At 38.6% G+C, this 24022-nt stretch overlaps 1 protein-coding gene across 3 annotated transcripts in view; it reads left to right on the top strand.

Moving 5' to 3' along the window:
• Positions 1–24022, top strand: part of cntn4 (contactin 4) — a 280558-nt gene that overhangs the window by 223484 nt on the left and 33052 nt on the right. For all 3 annotated transcript variants that reach the window (XM_017480449.3, XM_017480450.3, XM_053683552.1), the window contains one exon: positions 20128–20303. In XM_017480449.3, the coding sequence (XP_017335938.1) occupies positions 20128–20303 (176 nt within the window). The remainder of the gene's footprint in view (positions 1–20127; positions 20304–24022) is intronic.

Raw genomic sequence — 24022 nt, 5'->3', positions numbered from 1 at the left:
CACCCGCCCACAACACACCCCATATAACACATATAACACACAAAAATTTAACACAATACAGAAACATAAATGCTATTTAAGCATCTTCATTTGAAGTAACACTGAACACACATCAAGTCATATTTGTAAAATAGGCAAAGAGAAACAGAAGAACAGTGTGACAAAGAATATAAAACAATCAAGACAGCATGTTAGCTAGTCATGGGGCATCATCTGGGTGCAGTGTAGAGCTACACCACTCAGCTGTACAACCAATGAATCAGGACTGAAACTTTATATTTTAACACTAACATCAATCCACATCTAATAATTTTACCCCCCCAAAAATAGACCACTACTACCATGGCTACTACTATTTTTACTACTACTACTATAATATTAATAATAATAATAATAATAATAATAATACATTTACATTTATTCATTTAGCAGATGCTTTTATACAAAGCGACTTACAAATGAGAAAATACAACCAAAGTGATATATCATGCAGAGAATGTAATGCAAGCAGTGCTACCATACAAGATCCATTAATTGAGTTCTAGAAGAAGCAAAGTGCGCAGAGTAGAGGTGTAAGTGTCAGACTAAGGTTTATTATTTATTTATTTATTTATTTATTATTAGGGGTTGGTTAGGTGTTCACGGAAGAGGTGGGTCTTTAGCTGTTTCTTGAAGATCGTGACGGATTCTGTGGTCCGGATTGAGGTTGGAAGTTTATTCCACCACTGAGGAACAGTTAGTTTGAAGGTTCTTGAAAGGGACCTTGAGCCATGCTGAGGAGGTACTACTAAGTGTTGGTCATTGATTGATCGCAGATTGCATAAGGGAATGGAAGTCTTCAGTAGAGTGTTGAGGTAGGAGGGTGCTGTTCCAGACAAGGATTTGTACGTGAGCATCAAGGCCTTGAATTTGATAGGGACGGCTACAGGAAGCCAGTGGAGGGAGATGAAGAGGGGTGTGACAAGGGTTCTCTCGGGTTGGTTGAATACGAGGCGTGCTGCTACATTCTGAATCATCTGAAGGGGTTTGATGGAGCTGGCTGGGAGGCCCGAGAGTAGTGCGTTGCAGTAGTCCAATTTTGAGGTAGTCCAGTATTATAATAATAATAATAATAATAATAATAATGTATTTTCTTTTCTAATATTAATAGTATGAAATTAGCCATACATTAATAAATAAGTCTATTTCACTTTGACCACTAACCAAGAGCAAACAATAAGTCACAGTATGGAACATGAAGTAAAGGAGCGAGAAGGAATTGTTTCAAATTATTTCTATAAGATTTACAGAATAATCCATCCATCCATTTTCTGTGCCACTTATCCTTTACAGGGTCCAAAAGTACGGTAGGACAGCAGCTTATTAAAATATTCTTCTTTTTTTTAAATTGTGATATTTAAACATTTATTTGAAATAGCACTGAACATGAATCCACATCCGAATGGCCCACTGTCATCATGTGACATTAAAGTCACATATGATCATGTCTGAGTTTCATTTGGACACAGAGAGAAAGAGCGAGAAAGAGAGAGAGAGAGAGAGAGAGAGAGAGAGAGAACCCTGATGCCTGTCCCAGCCTCGCTGTTCTTTGGCTGTAATGCTAGAGCCTTGCCTTTTTTAAACACTGTTCCTTCTCTTAATTTTTACTCTGTCTGTACACTAGTGATGTGTTGTTTATGAATGATTCCTTCATTTTGAACGAATCTTTAATTTGAACAGCGATTTGTCTCAGAGAATGATTAGTTCATTTTTGACCGTACATGCACTGCAATATCCCCATAGGTTCTGTACAGGAAACAGAAAGGTCTCGAGTCTTTGGGTTCGAGTTGTTCGTTCTTCTGGTGACCGCCACATAGGCAATGCACCATGTTGTTCCAGAAACAGTATGAACGAATGACTTGAACCTGAAGACTCGAGAGATGAACTGATCATTTCTGTTTCCGGGGAACAGACTTGACAAATGTAACATGGCAAAAGAACGACCAGCTAAGCAATTAATTAATAGTTTCTGTTTCTCATAATTTGGCCTTGGTTGCATTAGCCTATAAAATTTTATAGTTTAAGTAGTACACGTGATGGGGAATTTAACATGTAACATTTTAACTATATTCTGCTGAAATGAACGAAATGACTCGAAAAAAAGTTCATTAATTTTGAACGAGATTCAAAGATCCGAATCAGTAAAATGATCCGAACTTCCCATCACTACTGTAGACTACACGTGATGTCACCGACGTTTGCACGGGTTGGCTCATTTCTTCCTGAATCATTTCTGCAGATGTGCAGTAAAATTGTGAAACAGTCAAATGTAGTATGTACTGGGGGGTGGGGGCTGACACATTCATAAATTAAGCATTCCGGTGGCATTTTAGCATATGGATTTTTAGTAAAAAGTAAAAACAAAACTTTCCTAATTGATAAACCTGTGTTTTGCTTGCAGTTGTTTGATATCCATGAGAGCAGAGTATTTTTGTGATTTTTTTTAACACAAGGTCAAAACGATAAAAAATAAAAACAATTTTTCACAGCCTTCTTTGCTTATATTTACCAAGGGCGCTATAACGACACGAGACTATAAGGAAGTAAGCGCAGGAGCAATGTCTTTATTTCCAACACAGAAGATACAACACAGGAAATGCAGTCTAAACAGGAACCGATGATCACGCTTTAAACGAGAAACTGGATGCGAGGCAGGGAACGGAACAGGACGCGTAAATAAGACCGCTTAGCATACTAAACGTATTCGCCATTCAAACACACAGTGAACATAAATACTGTGCGACGTGCGTAGCCACACGAGGGGTTTAAATAACAAACACAATCAAACAGAAACATACACACCTGGATTAAATCAAGACAAACACTCGAACATCAACCAATGCTTAAACAGGGGGAAAACCAAAATGGCGTAAAATTTTGCATATGGCGCATGTCCATGCACGTCTCGTGCACGCGCGATCTCTAAAACCACGCATGCATGTCGACGCTGCAGTGCCATCTGCTGGCGGAAGCGTAACAGGTGCCAATATTAGTGGAGGGCATTGTACATTGATCAGCCTTAACATTAAAACCACTGACAGCTGAAGTGAATACATTGATTATCTCATTACAGTGGCACCTGTTAAAGGGGTGGTATAGATTAGGCAGCAAGTGAACAGTCAGTTTTCAAAGTTGATGTGTTCGAAGTGGGAAAAAGTGTAAGGTTCTGAGTGACTTTGACAAGGGCCAAATTGTGATGGCTAGATGACTGGGTCAGAGCATCTCCAAAACGGCAGGTCTTGTGTGGTGTTCCCAGTATGCAGTGGTTAGTACCTACCAAAAGCATTCAAAGGAAGGATGACTGGTGAACCGGTGACATGGTCATGGATGCTCAAGGCTCACTGATGTGTGTGAGTAGTGAAGGCTAGGCCGTCTGGTCGAAAAGCTACTGTAGCACAAATTGCTGAAAAAGTTAATGCTTGCTATGATAGAAAGGTGTCAGACACACAGTGCATTACAGCTTGCTGCGTATGGGACTGCGTAGCCAGAGACTGGTCAGAGTGCCCATGCTGACTCCTTTCTTTTACCAAAAGCACATATAATGGGCATATAAGCATCAGAACTGTAGCAATGGAAGAAATTGGCTTGGTCCGATGAATCATATTATCATTTACATCATGTCCGGGAGTGTGTTTTACATCGTTTACATCGCTTACCTGGAGGAGATGGCTCCAGGAGACCAAATGCACCCCTGTGGTATTCCCTAATGGAAATGGCCTCTTACAGCAGGATAAAAATGAGTATGTGACTGTGTTGGTAAAACAAAAAGACAGCTGGATTTAACTAGACTAGGAGAAAAAGGTCTGCATGTAACCTGGTTCCTTGAGAAGGGAATGAGGCGTTGCGTGAGCTTCAGGCTGTCGGAAACACCCTCACGCGTGACTGGTATCTGAGGTCTGTGTGAAATCACGCATATTTTAGGCCTGCCATGGTCAGTTGACATGGAATATCACACGTTGCGTGATTATAAAATGGCACCTGTAAACCACATCATCAGCCTTTATTATCTGAAGTGAAGATGCGATTCACAGGCATGCCCCAGTATGACAAAGCTAAGCAATGTCTCCTTCCCTTCTCAGGGAACATGGTTACATTAATAATCCAGATGTTCCATTTCAAAGGGAACTCAATGTTGCATGACCTTCACGCAATAGGCCCAATGGTATGGCATTGGCTGCTGCAGCCATATGCCCCAACAGTCCATCATAGAGACTGAAGGGGATGCCCAGACCCAGCTTTATCTTGCTCAATGTTGTATTGTAACATAGTAGGAAGAATAGGAAGAATAGGAAGATTCAAATATTGGTATGCGTTGCCTCCAAACGTGAACCTCAGGAACCTCCTGTGACTGGGCAATATTTCTATGTGGAAATATGCGTCTTTTAGACCTATTGTCACAAACCAGTCCACAAACTGAATCTGTGGAACGATAAGTTTGCGCATCAACATCTTGAACCTGTATGATCAGATGATGCAGATCTAAAATTGGCCACATACTCTCATCTTTTTTGCAGATCATGAAATAACAGCTGTAAAAACCTCCCTCCCTCATAGGAAGGGGTACATATTCTTTGGTCCCTTTGTCTAAGAGGGATCTTACTTCCTGCACTCTGTCAGTCTCAGTGCTGACTACTGTGGTGAGCACACCTCTGTACCGGGGGGTCAAGCTCTGAACAATGGTGGACAGTACCCATGGAGACGCAAATTACTATGTTTTCACACTGCCAGATGGTCTTTTAGTGACGTTAACTTTTCCACATTCTGTCAGAGGGAAAGCATTAGATTTGCGTTGCCCTGTGAGAGCTCACTGACCAGAGGGGACTGAAAACTTGGGACAATATTGGCTAGGGGGGCCCTACATTAATTCTGGGGGCTAACTGCCCTAACAACCTCACGTCTCCTGATACCTCCCTCTGCGGCCCATCAGGATTGCGCCTTCTTTGCCTGAATGGAATTCATGATCATTCTTAGATCGGGTGTAATAGCAGGCTGTGACTGTGGCTTTCTGCAGGGTGAAGTGGGCCACCACTTCTGTGCCTCCCTCACACTAGTGCTCGTTCCCTTCTGAGGGAACAGGGTTACATGCGTAACCCCGACGTTCCCTTTCAAAGGGAACTTCGACGTTGCATTTAGCATAACAGTATGCAACGTCTCGTTCCCTTCTCAGGGAACAGGGTTACATGCGTAGTGTGAGGGAATTTTAATTTCACTGGGGAGAAAGCTCTCATCCAGCAAGCCATGAGCCAATTCCTCTTCACCGGGCCAGTCTAAATTAAACTTTTCTACAGCTCTAGTGATCACTTCAAGCAGCTCTTTATATGATTTAGAGCTGCTCTCCATTTTTGGTGCACTGGGTCCCCCTCTGGCTCCTCAGAGTCAGAGAGGGTGGGTTGACTCCCCATACCAGAAGGAGGTGTCACAGCACGAGCTCCAAACCTGAAAGCGGAGAATCGGATCCGGAGGATAGAGCAGAAGTCATCTCTGGTTCCTCCTCCAGATCCATACGGGATCCCCAGGACCTTAGCCGGCTGCTGCCAAGGCAGCCAGAACCCCGAGGTTCCGAAACCTAACTCCCTTTGGCTGAGAAAAGAGTGAGCCAAGAGCAGACCTGCCTAATTGTGAAATAAGTATTGAACATGTCAACATTTTTTTCAGTAAATATATTTCCTATGAGGCTATTCACATTTTTCACAATTTTCACCAGACATCAGTATGAACTCAAGAAATCTAGAAATATAAAGAATTCACATCATAAATGAAGTTATGTGCAATAAAGTAGAATGACAAATGAAAAAGTATTGGACAAGCTAACTGAAATTTATTTAATACTTAGTGGAGAAGCCTTTGTTTGTAATGACAGCTTCAAGACGCTTCCTGTATGAAGAAATTAATCAGCCGCAGTATTCAGGTGTGATTTTGGCCCATTCTTCTAAATATATTGTCTTTAAATCGTGTTCAATTGGATTCAAGTCAGGTGATTAACTGGGCCATTCTAACACCATGATTGTTTTTCTCTGTAACAAATTGAGAGTTTCCTCTGCTGTATACTTTGGATCATTGTCCTGCTGGAAGGTCCACCCACATCTCATCTTCGTCATGCTGGTGGATGGCAGCAGATTCTTCTCAAGAATCTCCCGGTAAAGGGCTCCATTGATTGTTCCTTCAATTATATGAAGTCTGCCAGTACCATGCGATGAAAAACAGCCCCAGACCATGATGGTTCCACCTCCAAACTTCACTGTTGGTATAGTGTTTTTAGGGTGATTTCTTCTCTAAACATGGTGTGTAGTATGACAGCCAAAAACTTCAATTTTGCTCTTGTTTGACCAGACTGCACTCTCCCAGTAGGCTTGTCCAAATGAGTTGTAGCAAATTTTAAACAAACTTCAACATGCCTTTTTCTTTAGCAATGGAGTCTTGTGGGTGAACGTGAGCAGTGGAATGCATTGCCTATTGTTTTCTGTGATGATGGCACCTGCTGCCTCCAAGTGTTTCTTTCTGAGTGGTCCTTGGCTGTTGGGCTAGTCTTCTGACTATTCTTCAGACTCCCTGATCAGAAATCTTGTGAGGAGCTCCTGTGTATGGCCAGTTGATGTTGCTTCCACTTGTGGATAATGACCCCAATGGTGCTTACTGGAGGATTCAGTTTTGAAATGCGTCTATATCCGATTCCATCAATATGTTTTGCAACAATAAGGTTGTGAGTGTCTTGGGAGAGCTCCTTGCTTTTACCCATCATGAGATGTTTATTGTGTGACACCTTGGTAATGAAACGCCTTTATATAGACCATCAATTTACTAACCCAGCTGATATTAATTTGCAAAGATAGGAGATATAATTACTTACAGATTTCAGTTGGTTCCTTGCCTTACCTTGCCTTTGAGAACTGTCATTCCACTTTATTACACATAACTTTATTTATGGACTTAATGTTGTGAATTCTTTATATTTCCAGATTTCTTGAGTTAATACTGATGTCTGGTGAAAACTTGTGAAAAGCCTCATTGGAAATATGTTTACTGAAAAAAATGTTGACCTGTCCAATACTTATTTCCCCCCACTATCTATCTATCGATATATATATATATATATATATATATATATATATATATATATATATATATATATATATATATATATATATATATATATATATTCACACGACATTTCGCTGAAGACAATAAGGCTGATGATGTGGTTTACAGGTGCCGTTTTATAATCATGCGATGCGCAAAATGCCACATCACCTTACCATGGCAGGCTTACAAATAGGTGTGATTTCACACATACTTCAGATACTGGTCATGCATGAGGGCACTTCCCACAGCATGAAGCTCACGCAATGTTGAGTTCCCTTTCAAAGGGAACAGGAGTGACATAGCTATAATGAAAAATAATAAAAGCTTAAATCCAATAAACTCAATGTGTATTTTTAAAAGGTACATAATATAAAAAAAATTTCATTACTCACTCACTTCTGTACTAAATGCTGCATTCACAAGTCCATAAATGACACTGTTTATTGCTCCATTCATCTCTTCATCTTTTCCTGCTTTTGCCATTACTTCATCAGCTTATACGTAAAACTCATCCCTAGATGACTCTCATGTAACTTGTAATGCATTTAGAAAAGATAATGTGTAGCAGGTAATCAATCTACACACAAGGATGAATGTGTTTCTTTGCTTGAATTAACATAAAAATCTTTAGATCTAGACTCGCTAGACAATAACCTGGGACAGTTTAGCCCTAGCCATTTGCTTTTTTTCATCATCCTATTTGAGTGTTACTGCATTCTTGGCTGATGTACAAATACTTCCTCATATTATCTAGTTCCTCTCTGTCAGTATCAATAATGCAGAGGCAATGCGATGGGCTAATTTACATATGCAATTTCATTTAGGATCTGCAACCATGGCGTGTGTGTATATCAAAGCAATTGGTGGTCCTTATGGGACATGACAGCATATATTTTAAATTGACTATTGCCGTACAAGGGCTGAAAATACCTGTCACATCAGATTCTTCCTTGGTAAGTGTGTGTAAACTCATGACACACATACACACACACCATAACAATGACAGCAAATGATACAGCTTATCAGCTCAAGTGATGTCACAATTATCCCAGTGCTAAGAGGATATTAACCAGATTCATTAGTCTTAATTAGAAATAGATTTTTTTTTTCTAGACAGAGATTAACAGAGGAGCAAATCACATGACTGGAATTCTGCCCTTGCACCTAAAAGGCTCTCGAAATCTTTCTGACTCCTCAACCTTGAGTGTCTTAAATCTCTGTCAAATGACCACACTCAGTCCCAAACAAATTAATGGTAAATTACTCCATCTACTAAAAGCCTCTTCAAACACCACAATCAAATGACATTTACTCAAGTTAATGTCCAGGTTTTTCTCCTGAAGAGCAATTCTTGGGCAATTGAATTGAATTAGGTTTGTGATTGTTGCATTTTCACTGGAGAAAGTTGCGAATCAAGGGAAATGCCATGTTTTATGACGTGCTCTGTTTTAGTTCAGTTTGGTTATCCCCACAGATTCTCCAAAACCCATTAGCTGAAGTATTTCCTTTTGTCACTTTTGCTCTGTTGTAACTTTGGTGTTGAATGGGAAAATAAAGTCATTATTTGTAAAAGTCAGCATTTATCAGTGAGATTAAATTCTAATGATTATAACAAGCTCCATGTCCCAGCATGTTGTGTAGATAGCCCCGCCTTCAGCAGTATGTATCAATTGTTTTGTCTTTTTTGTATTTTCAACATGGTAATGTTGAAAAAGGGTCAAGTTAAAAGAAACAAAATCTAGAGATCTATAGTACATAAAAAATAGCTTACAGTAATATCAAACTTTATTCATGAATTCTTAAGGGGAATTAAGCCATTAAAACTAACAAATAAGCTGCAGAAAGCAATTGTTCAGATTGTTAGTGCCATATGGTAAATGGTTGCTGGTGTAAGGATTAGAAACAAAAAGAGCTAGCACTGAAACTTAAAACAGTGGTATGGAAGGAGGTTTCATTCCCTGTTCTATCAGATAGATAATGGGTTTTGGGGGTTATTACTGGAATCCCATTAAACATGTCAGTTTTCCCAATTATGGATGGCATCATGGGCACTAAAGTGAAGGAAGTCAAAAAGCTTTAAATGTGTAAGGGCAAATGATTTTCAATGAAGAGAAGCTCCAAGATGGAGTATGATTACTAAGTTACCCATTTACCTCAAATATTCCACGACAGCATTTATCCTAAAATGCAATTTGTTTGTATGCTAAAATTCTACTAAAATGCTCACAAAATAAACAAACAATTGCGTGAAATTCTGGTGACATTTACTAAAATCATTTAACCATTTGACAGATGTAAGAATTGGAGTTGATGCATCTTCTTACAAATCTCCCTGCCATCTGGGAAGACATGGGTCCCACTTCCTTCCATGTGAAAAGCTGTAAAAGAGCAAAAAGACTGTTAGTTGTTAGCTACAAAATATGGACAAATGCCTTTGGGCTTTCACTGAGAAACTGTGTTACAGAATACCAAATTGTGTATTTTGGAAATATGACCTCCACTCCCCTAATGAACAAAATGGCACTGTAGCTTCACCAGGAAAATTGAGCTAATTTACAAATATTTATTTTCCAACCTTTAACACCTGATTGCCAATTTGTTTTTGCACAACCTAATTAAGTCAACCGATATTACAGAGATAGTGGAAAGCATTACAACCCACTGTAATCCCTAACCTCTCTTTTTGTCACGTTAATCTTGTGACGAACTTTTGGCCTTGACATTACTGAGCTAGATAAGTTCCGTTAGCCACTAATTATCTGCACCTGTTAACCAGCATTAACATTCACCTGAATGTCAAATGTCATATGAAGAAATATGGCGCTAACCCATCCTCCTAATGCTAGTAATTTCCATTACTACAGCTTGCCTTTGCCAAAACACTTGCTAACCTAGACACTCACCTGAGTTGATAACATTACTTTAGCATACAGCTTATGGTAATATTAGATATTCCCATTACCTTTTTGAAAGTTAATGATAACCTAGCTATTACAGCTATTCACCATGATGTAATACAGAGATTGGGTTAACGTTAAATACATTTTAGCATCACTCATCCCTACTGGTGACAGCATCCAGCTAGCTAACCCTAAATCAGAGCCTCAGACAAGATGCAGACCCAGAGATTTATAGCATAACCTCAGTCCGTATTTCACAGCCAACATAAACACATGAAACTAGTAGCGTAATGCCAACACAGAAGAAGCAGTACATGATACTCACTTTTGAAGTGGTCGCGATAGGTAAAGTTAATTATCACTTGCAGAGTAACTGTTTTCCAATGAATGCATTTTCAAGAGCTCCCTGCCACAAATTCGGCCAGGCATTTTCAGCAGCATTAATGCTAAATACTGATGAACAGTAACTTACCAGTGGCCATTTATTTTCCTTGCCTCAGGACTCTGCTGTAAAATCAAAAAGTCAAAGCAACTAACATTCACTTTGAGGCGAGTTCAGAGTTGGATGATGACGTTGTTCGCAATGTGATTGGACAATAACACATGTTGTATTGGTCACTCCTGTGAATTTGTTTTCTTGTTTAACAGATTTATTGGTCATTTTTGAAGTGTTGAAATAGTAATAACACAAAAAGTGTGTGGGATTTTAATGCATGCGTTCTGAGTGTGTTCTCCAAATAAATCTAACAGTCTGTCCATGTGAAAACTGCTACCTCCAGCTCTGAGCCTGAGGAGCTGGGCTGAGGCATTGGGGGGGGCACTAACCCAGCAGTTGGGTTACACAAAACTACCAAAAAAACTACCCAAGTTTGAGAAAACAAGCCAATTAAGTGACCCAAAAGGCTCAACCTAGCGTTTGGGTAGAAAAAATAACCCAGCTTTTTTTAGAGTGTATGTGACTTTGAAGTAATCCAAAAGGAATCAGATTACATTACTTTCATATTGTGATACTTGGATTACGTTACTGATTACATTTTTATGAAGTAATTTGTAATGGTATACATTTTTAAAGTAACCCTCCCAACCCTGGTTATGAAACAGTGAGAAGACACAGAAAGACATGTAATAGAGAGTGGGTGGTTGTATTCATTAAATTAGAGTTGGAATGTAGTTTGGCACCCTATGGGGAGGTAATGACACGTTATAATGATATTGATGTAGAATGGTGCTGATGTTTGATCGGAATGGGTTAGTGTGTTTAAATAATGGGGAATTTTTTTTAATGCTTTTTGTTGGCAATAGACTGAACTTTCACCTCAGAAAATTAAAGGCGTCAGGTTTCCTGAGTCTTTAATCTCTCAGTCTGGTTCAGTGCACACAACCACAATCATGGGGAAGATGAAAGTAAATTTTGCATTTCATTTGGAAATCAAGGTCCCAGAGTCTGGAGGAACAGTGGAGAGGCACGGAATCCAAGTTGCTTGAAGTCCAGTGTGAAGTTTCCACAGTCAGTGATGATTTGAGGTGCCATGTCATCTGCTGGTGATGGTCCACTGTGTTTTCTCACGTTGAGAGTCAATGCAGCGTCTACCAGGAGATTTTAGAGCACTTTATGCTTCCATCTGCTGACAAACTTTATGAAGATGCTGATTTCCTTTTCCAGCAGGACTTGACTTGGCACCTGCCCACAGTGCCAAAACTACTAGCAACTGGTTTGTTGACCATGATATTTCTGTGCTTGATTAGCCAGCAAACTCTCCTGTCCTGAGCCCCATAGAGAATCTATGAGAGACACCAGACCCAACAATACAGACAAGCTGAAGGCTGCTATCAAAGCAACCTGGGCTTCCATAACACATCATTCCATTACCTCCATGCCACACCGCATTGATGCAGCAATTCGTGCAAAAGGAGCCCCAACCAAGTATTGAATGCATAAATTAACATCCTTTTCAGAAGGTTGACATTTCTGCATTATAAATTGTTTATTCTAATATTTTGAGATACTGGATTTTTGATTTCCATGAGCTGTAAATCTATTTCACTTTAAGTGTAATGAATCTAAAATATATGAAAGTTCCACTTTTTCATTAAAATATGGGGGGGAAATGACCTTTTCCACGATATTCAATTTATTTATTTTTTTTAACGCACCTGTCTAGTTATTGTTCAGGAGAAAGCCAGGCCTTCTAGAAGAAATAAGTAATGATAAGTTGCAGAAAATACTCTGCACAACAGAAGAGGAACAGCTGAAGAAGTAATAGGTAGTCGAAATACGTTTAAAAGAAAGAAAGCAGTACATTGGTGAACAAGGATATGTAGTAAAGCAATTAAAGATAGACAAATGGCACTTATCATTTTGCTGGTTTTATAAACTGCAAATGAGCTCAAACTGAAGTAAGAAGAGTCATTCATGCAGCAAAAACATGTTAGAGACAATTAGTGGAGTATTGGGTACTATTAGAAAGATGGCAGGCATTAGAAAGGCATATGTATATATATATATATATATATATATATATATATATATATATATATATATATATATATATATATATATATATATATACACAACAATTTGACAAAATAAGATAGGATATTTACAGTATAGGACTAGGAAGAAGGAAAAAATCTAAATAAAATCATTAGGAATCATTGGGAATATACATTCTTCAATTCTAAACATTTAATTGCATGCAGTTTTTACATTAAATTAATTTAAATGAGCTCTAAACAGAGTAAAACAAACTTCCCATTTATGGATGATATTTGCTATCATATGATTAAACATTTGACAAATTCACTTCCAGCATGTACTAAACTAAGTAAAATATTAGAAGAACTACCTTCCACCTGGAAACAAGGGGTAATAGTTCAGATTGAGAAGCCAGGTAAAGATACCTTTACCTTAATAGTAGTAACTGCAGCCCTAACTTCAACATGTAAATTAATAGAAAGAATGGCTGTACATAGATTAGACTTTTTTCTTGAAAGTAGAAGTCTCCTGTCTCCATAGCATTTCTTTCCTGGCTTTTGTAGCTGACATAATACCACAGACGCTTACTAGACATTAGATTGGAAGTAAGATGAAGCTGCATTTTTCTTAGTTAGAAAAAGCCTTATAATTAAGCTAGCATCTGTGGGATTTGGTGAGAAAATATTTTATTGTATTTTGAAATGGTGTTAAAATAGGAACATCATGAAAATTGTAATTAATTAGTGCTTTTCGGTCATACAATATATTTTGACTTATTCTACTCTGTTTCCTTGTTTGCAATTTTAAGTTTGTGGTACGTTAAAATGTCTGGAAAGAACACGAAAACCCGTGGTAGCATTCAGACACGACTGAGGCCAAGTGTGCGCACCGTGAGCGAGTCTCCTTCTCCCCCTGTATCCACATCGCCGACTTCGCCGCACTCAGGCTTGAGTTGCTGGCTTCAATGAGGAAGGACATCGCCGATATTTTTAAAAAGGAGCTCCAGAAGCTCCAGGAGACTCTCGGGGGTGCGCTGTCTACTATCCAGCTTGACCTGCAGGCGGTGAAGACACAGCAGGCTGGTGATAAAGTTGCTACTGAGGCTACCCTATCAACACTGAAAGGTACTGTTGGGGAAATGGAGCACGCTTTCTCCGGTTGCACCGATGACATAGTTCATATGAAGACTACTATCGAGTCTCTCAGTGCGACCGTGACTCAATTAGAGAATAAATGTGAGGATTTGGAGTCGAGGTCACGGCGTAATAACGTTAGGATAGTGGGAGTTCCAGAGGGCGCTGACACCTATACAACCGCTGCTGTAGCGGCTTTGTTAAAGGAGGCGTTTGGTCTGGAGAAGGAGCCGGTTCTGGACCGGTCCCACCGGATCCTTCAGCCGAAGCCCAAGCCTGTTGAACGACCACGAGCTATTGTGTGCAGATTCCACTATCACATTGACTGTGTTGATTAAAGTGAGGGATTTGATCATCTCCGTTTCCCCGGACTACACAGCCAAGACCGCCCGGGCCCGGGCCGCGTTTAACAAGGTTCGGCGTCAACTTCGTGGTATTGAGGGCACTCGCTGTGGAATACTTCACCCGGCTCAGTTTCGTATTACATATAACGGTGTCCAGAAGGACTTTATTTCAGCGGAGGAAGCAGGAGACTATGTTAAACTCTTGATATAGGGGTGAACTGCATCACCTACACAGCGGAGTCTTTTTCGCTCTTCTTTTAATTTTATTTTTTGCACTCGGCCTTCCAGCTCTACAGAATTCGGATTCTTATTGAAGATATTGTCGTTGCATTACTTCACCTAGATTTTGTGGACTTACTCCTCTTAAATCTACTTCTGTATTAATGTGCTTCTCTGTTTTGAGGCTCTGACCGGGTTAGAGTTTCTGTTTATTTAAATTTATTAGTGTTTATCTCCTCGGCTTTACGTGCCACACTGTTATATTATTTGTTACAAGTCTTTAAAAAGTAAGGACATCATATCTATTATTGTGTGCAGACTGTTTATCAGACTTGGTAATTTTGTTGGTTAGTTCAGCTTTACTCTCTGAGTTGTTTTCACATTGTGGACAACGTTCGGTTTCTGTAGGATACACTGCTGTCTCATTTGTTTATGGAGACTTTGGGTGTTGTTGTTTGGAGGATTGTGAGAGTAAGCAGAACATGCCAATGCTTTGAAGGATGTAATGTTATTTAATTGTGAATCTGTTTTTAGAGGATTTAAACCTAACATGGTGAACAAATTATATTATAGAATTCAGGCAGTTTTACTGGGGTTATCTCATACAGTGTAGCAAGTAATAATCTGGAAGGACCTTTGTAATATCACAGTCTAAAACTGGATTTAAAGAGAAGCAAATTAGTAAATGAATCACATGTAAATGAATCATATGTAAATGAATCACATGAAAATTTATCACATGAAAATGTATCACATGAATATGAATCACATGAAAATGAATCTCATGAAAATGAATCATACGTAAATGAGTCACATGAAAATGTATCACTTGAAGAATAGGAACATCATGCTCAAAATTATCCAACAGAAAACAAGGTGGTGTTTGAAGATCAATTATAATTAACATCATGATCAATGACGTCTTTTTTCAAATCTTTATATGCTGACTATAGGAAAGGGGGATAACATGAAATATCTAGTAAAACATGCAAAAAGGGTAAGAAATGGTCAGATAATTCGGAAGTCTATCTTTTTGTAACTAAAATGAACAAAGAAGAACAAGACTCAACATTCATTTAAAGTTGTATGAGGAAACATTAGAGTAAGCTTCTGTAAGATTTTTAGGTGTATCATTTAATAAAATGGTAAATAAATGCAAAAATAAAAGTACTTAGCAGAGTTGGATTAGTGTGTCAGCTATATATTGTGAACTAGTCAGGTCAGCAATGGATTATGGATGCTTTATGGATCATAAATAACATTTAAAAAGAGAGAATTCAACCACAAGCACTAGGAGTATGTTTCAGAGATTCTCAAATATACCTGAATCACAGGTGGGAACAAGAGATATCCCATTGAAGATAAGAAAGAACCTGACAATGTGTTATTGGGTTATACTGAAAAGTCATATGGAAGAGTGTTGGGAATATAATTATGTAAACTTGAAAAAGCTTTGAACAGAATCCACATAATGTGAGATTACAAATATTAATGTTTGTCCTTTGGTGGTGGTATTGTCACGATTCCCCCTTGAAGCAGCATGCTCTAAGCGCGAATGCGCGAGCACCTGCTTTTCCTTGTTGACTGTAATGACTTCTGGACACGTGTGTTTTGTTTATGTTTCTGTCTCCTCCCTGTTCTGTCATTGGCTGGGATTTCACGTGGGTCTGAATTGCTCTCAGCTGCTAGCAGTTTAGACGCTGATTATGTCCGCATATATACCGCGCGCCTCCCAGCACACAAGGCGGAAGAGTAAATGTTTAGAGCTAGTTTAACGCGTATCGTAGTCATAGTCACGGTCCATGGTTAGAGTTAGTTCGCGCTGGATTATCCGCTTCCAGTCCCTCGTCATAGTTTGTTTCTTGCTTTGTTTATCGACCTAGATTCCTGCCTTGCCCCGTGTATGCCTGTTTGCCAATCGCCTGACCTCTTGCATGTTTGTGGATTACGTTTTGGATTTGTCTGCCTGTCTGTCTTTCTAATAAACAGCTGTTCATCCTGCACTTGCATCCGTCCTATCTCTGCTCCGTCACGATTCGTGACAGGTATCTGTTCCTGATACCCTATGTTGATTTAAAGTTGCAAATCCAAATTAAGAAAAAAGTAAAATATGTCAACAGATTTGATAGCAAATCAATATTAGAGTATTATATAGGCATAAGATAAACATAAGGCACAGAGCACAGATATATACAGATGCATCAAATGATATAAGTACTGGGTGCACAGGACCAATAATTTAAATCCGATGGTTCAAAACGAGATCAAAAAAGACTTTCAGATCATTAGCAGTATTTTCCTCTCAGATTATAATCCATAATTTTAACACTACAGCAAATGAGAAATACTGCCTATGAGAACTGTTCTATTCTCAGACTTTAGTCTGAGTGTTACAAACCCCAAGTAGCATCTAGAAAATCTAGTCAGCATCTAGAAAAGATCTCATGTGAAACATGAAACCCAAGTGAAAAGGAAAAGAAGAGTTTGGTGCAACATTTAGAACTTTTCTCAGGCTACCCATTGGGGTGTAACGAAACACTCCTGTCACAATTCAATTCGATTTCAATTCAATTCTCAGAATATTTTGAACAAAATTTGATTGAAGAAAAATTATGACTGAAAATTTCTGAACCATGAACAGTGCAAAACAATGTGCATTTTTATCTGTATAAAGTTACATAAATCAATATTTGCTACAAATGGAGGTTTAATATTGTAAACAAAATGTATTACAGGTTCACTATATCTTATGAATAAATAAAATACATTAACAATGAAGAAATAAATGCATTTTAAAATTCTCCCAAAATTTTTACTGAATAAACAAAGTGTCTGACCTGGGGAAAATAATTGACTGAAACACAACGAGCTCCACAACAGATCTAGAGCTGCAAAATCAGCCTAAACAGTCAATTTCCATAGTTTTTAGTGTTCTACACTATAATGTGTCCATGTAACTGCATAAAATATAATGCATGTTGGAGTATATATCTCGCAGGCTCTCCATTAAAGAATGTGATCACCTGACCAGGGTACTCTCTATATCTGTGCAACTGCATTACATGCTTAATTAATAGAATGCTGCTTTTCACTATGTGACTCACATGGTAAAATTTTTCTATCATGAAACATCATGTATTGTTACACCCCTAGTTCCCACCCATGCGTTGTAAAAGGGAATGAGTAGCTGATTCTGCTATAGAGGTATTCACAGAAGACAATATAGAAATAAGAGCACTTTTTAGTACCCAAGTGAGTTCAGTTATTATAATTACTAATAATTGGCAGGAGAAATGGACAAAGAGAAAAGAGACCTGCATCATCTGATGAATATGAGCAGAAAGAGAGAGGACACAGTTCACTGTATATAAGCTAGAGACTGCATGTTATACCTAAATGTCCAGCATACTATATGTTAAAGAAAGAAAGGAACTCTATTATGAAAGATTGAAGTAAAATAAAGTAACAAATAGCTAATTAGTTCAGGTGTGTTGAGAGCAGGGAAAACATTAAGCTGCAGTCCAGTAGGTGGCACCAATGCACCAAAACAGGTTTGTCACCTGAGTAAAGGAAGAAGAAGAAGAAGAAGAGGATGAAGAAGCCACAAAACAATCTTTGTACAACATTGCACCATCTATATTCTCATGGACTGCTATGTGACCATGTTCACGTTAGTTAGTATTGGTTAGGCTTGACTTTTTGTTTTCATGTGTATTTTCTGGGTTTATCTGAGTATCTGTGATTCTCTGTCTATTTTAATATTAGCACTTGGAAATAAACTGGTGGATTAGTGTTTTACCCCTACTCTAAGTGTTGTCTTGTTACAATGATAGTGCAAGCAAAATTAATTTAAACAATTTATTCTTTCTTAATTAATAGAAACAGGAATTACATCCCTCAGGTTGTATATTTTGTCCAAGAAGCACAAATTCCACATTGTAATTCAGCCAACTGCCTTTCAATCCAGCATAAATTATATTCTTGCTTTTATGAAATGACTATCGGATTGAACAACTCTATAAATGTCTTGCATTAGACTACAACCCAGGGTGTTTTATATATAACGGTGTCCTTGTTTTCTGTTGATGCCTCTCTGTTCTGTACTTAGCCCTTTGGGACTCACTTGTTATCATAGTAATAACCAAGCTAAAAGAAAGCAGTGACAAAGAAGATTACTGCTTGATAGGGTATACTTGGTGTTGGTTAACCTTTATTTACATTGGATTCGTGTGATCAGATCTCAGCTGTGCGATGTCTTGTGAGCTTTAAATTGAGCACTCAAATCGGTACTTTTCAATTAACAGCTACTTATAGTGGTGGCGGAACTAGATGAACGAATTGAAAGAATAAGAATACTCTATGTATATTCTTTTCTAACAGTGTTTTAATATAGACGTTGTAAAAGTTTTAATATTCTGAGCTCTCATTATTTTGAGTTATTAGTATTCAGTTATCACATATAGGTTTTATTATTGGTAATTCCCCTGAATGTATTCAGGTATAGTCAAGGTTTTGATTCCTAACACTTAAATCAACAAGATTTCATAATGGTCATTGAGCTTATTTTAAAATACATATTTATACAATAACACAATAAGCTGCCCTACAGAAGCCCTAAGCGGCCTTGCATTACTCATATTAAAGGTATCCCTATCAGCCCTTTGAAATCCGGAACATAAACAGGCACACTCTGACCAATGAAAGAACAGTTTACTCACATGTGACTTGCATAAACACATTTTGGTATGCTTTAAAATGTTGCCTTGTGAAATTGAACTGAGTCAAGGAGAAAGTGTGTTTGTGTGTGTGTGTGTCTGACTATATGTCTGTGGACCTCGACCAGAAATGCACTAAAGTCTGAAGGGAATCCAAGTCCTCTGAGCGTTATAGACTAGTAACAACATCTTCAGTAGATTCGAGATTATAAAGCAGAGATGAAAGGCCACTGGGACAGGAAAAGAGGGATAACCTGCTGGTAAGCTTCAGCAACAGTCTTCTTTGTCCTGTTTGATATGCATTCTCTGTTTCCTGTGACATTAGAAGTGACATTAGAACAATGGGCTGCACTGCAATGTCACCTATTATGCTGTTGTGACAGACACTTGGAGTGAGCTCTCGTCCTCAAAATAAAAGAAGAGATGCCTCCTCATTGTGTTGGTCACAAAACCCTGATAGCCTGTTCCTGATAATGTCGCCTTTACCGTCTCATATCAGAAAAAAGAGATGAGTAAGATTATTTCATTATGTCGGGGCCCTATAATAGAAGACATATCCTCAACCCTAGATTGAAAGCCTGATTCTGGCTGTGTGAATTTAGGCTTGTCTGGGGGGCATTGTCTGCCATGCATAATTTATTCCAGGTGAAATTCTGCTCAAACATGCACACAGCACCCTCATGAGGTAGAACCTGTTTTTGCTACAGAATAAAAGCTTTAATTTATTTATTTACTTATTAAATCTTCATTCCACACTCTCTTTCTTCATTCCTTGGTTTGGAAAACTAGCCCTACTAGGGGTGGTGGCTTTATAATTTCTCAAGTGGTACTTTTCTGGGAAGTTATGTCTCTGACATATGCTGCTTCTGCCCATTGCCTTTCACTGATTACTTTTCAATAGGCTCATTAGCACTGTCTTTGTTATGCTTGACGTGGAGTAATTGGCATTTTTATGTATTGTGGTTGTGGAGAGTAACTCAGAAGTACATTTTCCATTTGTCTTTGGTTTTAAGTTTTTTACACCTTCAACCTGGCCTCAGATAAAATTAACAGAAATACTATTACTTAAATTTCAACAGAAAAAAAACAGTAAAAGGACTCCACAAAAGTTTAACAGCATACCTCCTACTAACCTGTGCATTTGTAATCATTCTTAATCATTTGTAACTCTAAGAGTATTGACCACTAAATAGAATTGTTAACTCTGCTTGATTGTTACAGAGGCCACGGTAATCACTACTCCTCCTTCAACACTGGACGTTACAGTGGGTGAGAGCATTGTTTTGCCCTGTCAGGTGACCCACGACCCCTCACTGGAGCTCAAGTTTACATGGTTTTTCAACGAGCAGCTTATCCATTTTGGCAGTCATGGAGGATACTTTGAGAAAGTTGGTAGTGTAAGTATTGATGTATATGTATATCACTTGTTGATTGGTATTTGTGTCTTTCACTAATGTTACAAGAGACATTACACAGTTTTACACAGAACTGACCTCTAAAACATACAAATATTGAATTTGGAAGTTGGAAGACTAGCTATAATGTAGCTATTTTAGCTGCATTATAAGCATTACATCTTACTCCTAAACTGAGATTATGTGCCATAATGCATACTGTTGTGCATGGGCTTCTTCTTCTAAAAGGGCACTGCTTGAAGCTTGAGTAGTCATCTGTAACCTGATATACTTGACAAATTGGTGCAGAACCATTTCCATAATATACTATATACTTTATTCTCTACATGTAGAGCTACAAAAGACTCAAAGTATACTCAAGCTACTGTACTTGTAACAACTCTTTATTGCGAATAATATGTACACTGTGGCCAAAACTATGTGGACACCTGACCAACACACCAATGTGTGACATCCCCAAACTGTTGCCACAAAGTTGGTAGTACACAGTTATATAGGATGTCTTAGAATGCTGTAGCATTGCAATTTCCCTTCTTTGGAAGTATGAGGTTTAGCCCTTCACTGGAGCTAAAGGTCTAGCCCATGTCCCAGCATGACAATGCCCCTGTGCACATAGCAAGGTCCAAGAAGACATGGTATATCAAGGCGGGGGTGGATGAACTCGATTGACCTCCAAAGAGCCGAACCTCAACCCAACTGAATACTCTGTGCCTGACCTCACTAGTACTCTTGTGGCTAAATATGCAAATCCCTGCAGTCACACTCCATAAATGAGTGAAAAGCCTTCCCAGAAGAGTGGAGGTTATTATAACAGCAAAGGGTACTAAATCTGGAGTGGGATGTTCAAAAAGCACATATGGTTGTGATGGTAAGGTGTCCACAAAGTTTTGGCTATATAGTGTATCTGATGCTTTATATACAACTGCGAAAATAAATAGTGGCAACCCCCATTGCAGAGAGGTTACTGAATGAATTACCATATGCTTATTCTCCAAAATTAGATTTACTAGGTAAGAAACAGAAGCTTCATCCACCCCGTTGATTGGAAAATAATGAATGAAGTTGAAAATGTACTATGCAGCTGAAGACAGTAGTTAAGTATTTTTATTCAAGCATGGCAGTCATATAAGCACACCCCTGTACCTCACTTGTACACCAGCAGACGCAGTCCTCAGAGTACTAGGGTTTATCAAAGAATCAGTGTTACAAATCAGGTTCACATGAACGTCATTAAATCTGAGCCTATTTACAATATACACTACTGGCTAAGATAAATCTTTCTAATTGTTCTGTGAGTCTGAGTATTTGTACATATTTATTTATTGTATATATTTGTATATCTGAGTATATGAGTGCCTGCTGTGACCATTGGACTGCTACATGGTATTTTTCAAGGAACACAGAAAGGTTACATTTGGATTGTGTATTGCTCTGGATAATTTGTGCTGCTATTGAGTAGCTGAGTAAATTTTGCCAAGGTGCACCGCTCTGAGCGAGCACAGTGGATAACCTAGTAGAAATGTTTTTTAAAAAGCCATTTTTAGCACTGCTCAAATAATATAGGTTTTTGCAGAAAGATGAAGAGCATATTTAATGAGCACCATGAATTTCACATCTTAGCCATCTGATTAGGAGGTTTCTCTCCTAAGTAGAAGAGTTTTTGCATGGGCAATGGATATTCCTTACTCAGACTTTTACCTAAAATTTGTACACAGGTTGTTTTGCTAACACTTTAATCCCACTTCCTTTCTCTGGACCAGATCTATTTTTGCAATACTTTAGCCTTTGCTTGTACTGTATAGCCCTTCTTGCTACGCCCTTATCAATATATTTCCAAAGTTTTAAGTAAAGCCAAAATACCTCTCTCCCATTGCTTCCCCATTACCTCCACTCTGGGTAACGCCAACAGTATCACACTGCACAGTAAAGTTTTACAGAAGCTCTTGAACTCAAGTGCAGTCATCCACTTTTTTGCACTGCAGATAGATTTTTCTTTGTGGAAATGACAAATGGAGGTTTCTGTCCCTGCAGTGGAAATAGATATTTAAATTCTGTGCTAGTAAAATATCATTACCATTGGTGGGTATGAGAGGAATAGGAGGTCATAAAATGAAAGAAGAAAAAATGAAGGTTCTAAAATGGGATAATGTCACATTAGGGGCTTTTCATGCACTAAATAAGCACTTTACTACTGCCAGCAGCCAAGCTTCATCTATGGGCCTATTTACTCACAAAAGTACCACAAAGAAGAATTATGATGTTGGAAATTGAGAGCTTCTAGAAGCTATAGAGGAGTAGTAATTGTGGAGCAAGCAGAATATTCTTGCCTTCTTTCAGAGAAATCATAGTACTTAAACCCACAGTACATTGGTGCAGCATGTAGCATTGCTGCCTTATACCTTCAGGGCCCACAGTTCAATCCTTGTAACTCTGTCTGTGTGAAGTTCATCCAGGTTGACCTCCCACCGCCTAGAACATGCTAGTAGGTAAACTGAATACTCTAAATTGCCCCAAGATGTGAGTGAGTATATGAATATCTGTGGGCATGGTGTCCTATGTTAGACTGTCGTGTGTTCCTGCCATGTACCCAGTATTCCTGGGATATGAGACTCTGACCAGGACAAATCAGTTATTGAGGATACATGAATGAACTCGCTACAGACCTGGCTCCTAGAACACTAAAGTGGATGACCTGTCATGACAGAATGTTGAACATCCTTGCATTACAGCACACAGCCATTCAGCACTCACAGTTCCACCCTAGCTAGACTTCCAGACTTCAGTCTTCCAGCTGGACTTCTAGCAATAAAGTCTTGCAGCTGAGGCACTGTTTCCAAATCATTGGATATGTGGGGCAGCTTGGTTAAGACCTTGCTTGACTGGTAGGTTTATGTAGGGGGAGGGTATTTGTACCAAATGGTTAGGGGGATGGGGGGCGGGCAATTTAACATGATATTGGACAGTACTGTTTTTGTGGTATTTTGTACACTGTTGCCTAGTTCTATCGATCTTCCTCCACTTAATTAACCACTATCAAATCTGTCATGATACAGTGACCTTAAAAAGAGTACTACATTTCAGATCTCTAATGTAGTGTCAGTCCTCTAATTGACCATTTTAAGCAAAATGAATCAAAGAAACACATTATTCTCTTTGTGTAACATCAGGTGCGGTTTTGAGCATTACTGTAACAAAACAAAAACTAAACTAGTTTAATGCGACTCTAAAGGAAGTTATTATAAGAGATTTTCCTCATTATGCCCAGGCACTGACAAGCTCAAATGTGTTAATAAAGAGGGTGAATAAGCCACATGCTTTTATTCATATTTCATTAATTTTTCATAAATTCATTTTCTTTCTGTGACTAGCTTTGCCTTGTGTGATTCATCACTGTGGTTCTCATCATTGTGAAGGCCCAAGCAGATTATGGCATGGACACCAATGACATGACAACTATAATAGCCATATAAAGAAGCTTTGAAGAACTGACACCACTTTATACTCACCATCCACTTTATTAGGAATACCTGTACATGATGGTAATTCATGCAGTTATCCAGTCATCCAATAAAGTTGCAGCAGCACAATGCTTAAAATCATATAGATACTGGGCAAGAGCTTCAGTTAATGTTCACATCAAACATCACAATGGAGAAAAATGTGAGTTCAGTGACTTTAACCATGGCATGGTTATATGTTTC

The sequence above is a fragment of the Ictalurus punctatus genome, chromosome 11, assembly GCF_001660625.3.
Source record: "Ictalurus punctatus breed USDA103 chromosome 11, Coco_2.0, whole genome shotgun sequence".
NCBI classification, from domain to species: domain Eukaryota; kingdom Metazoa; phylum Chordata; class Actinopteri; order Siluriformes; family Ictaluridae; genus Ictalurus; species Ictalurus punctatus.
This window is presented reverse-complemented; position numbering and strand designations above follow the sequence as displayed.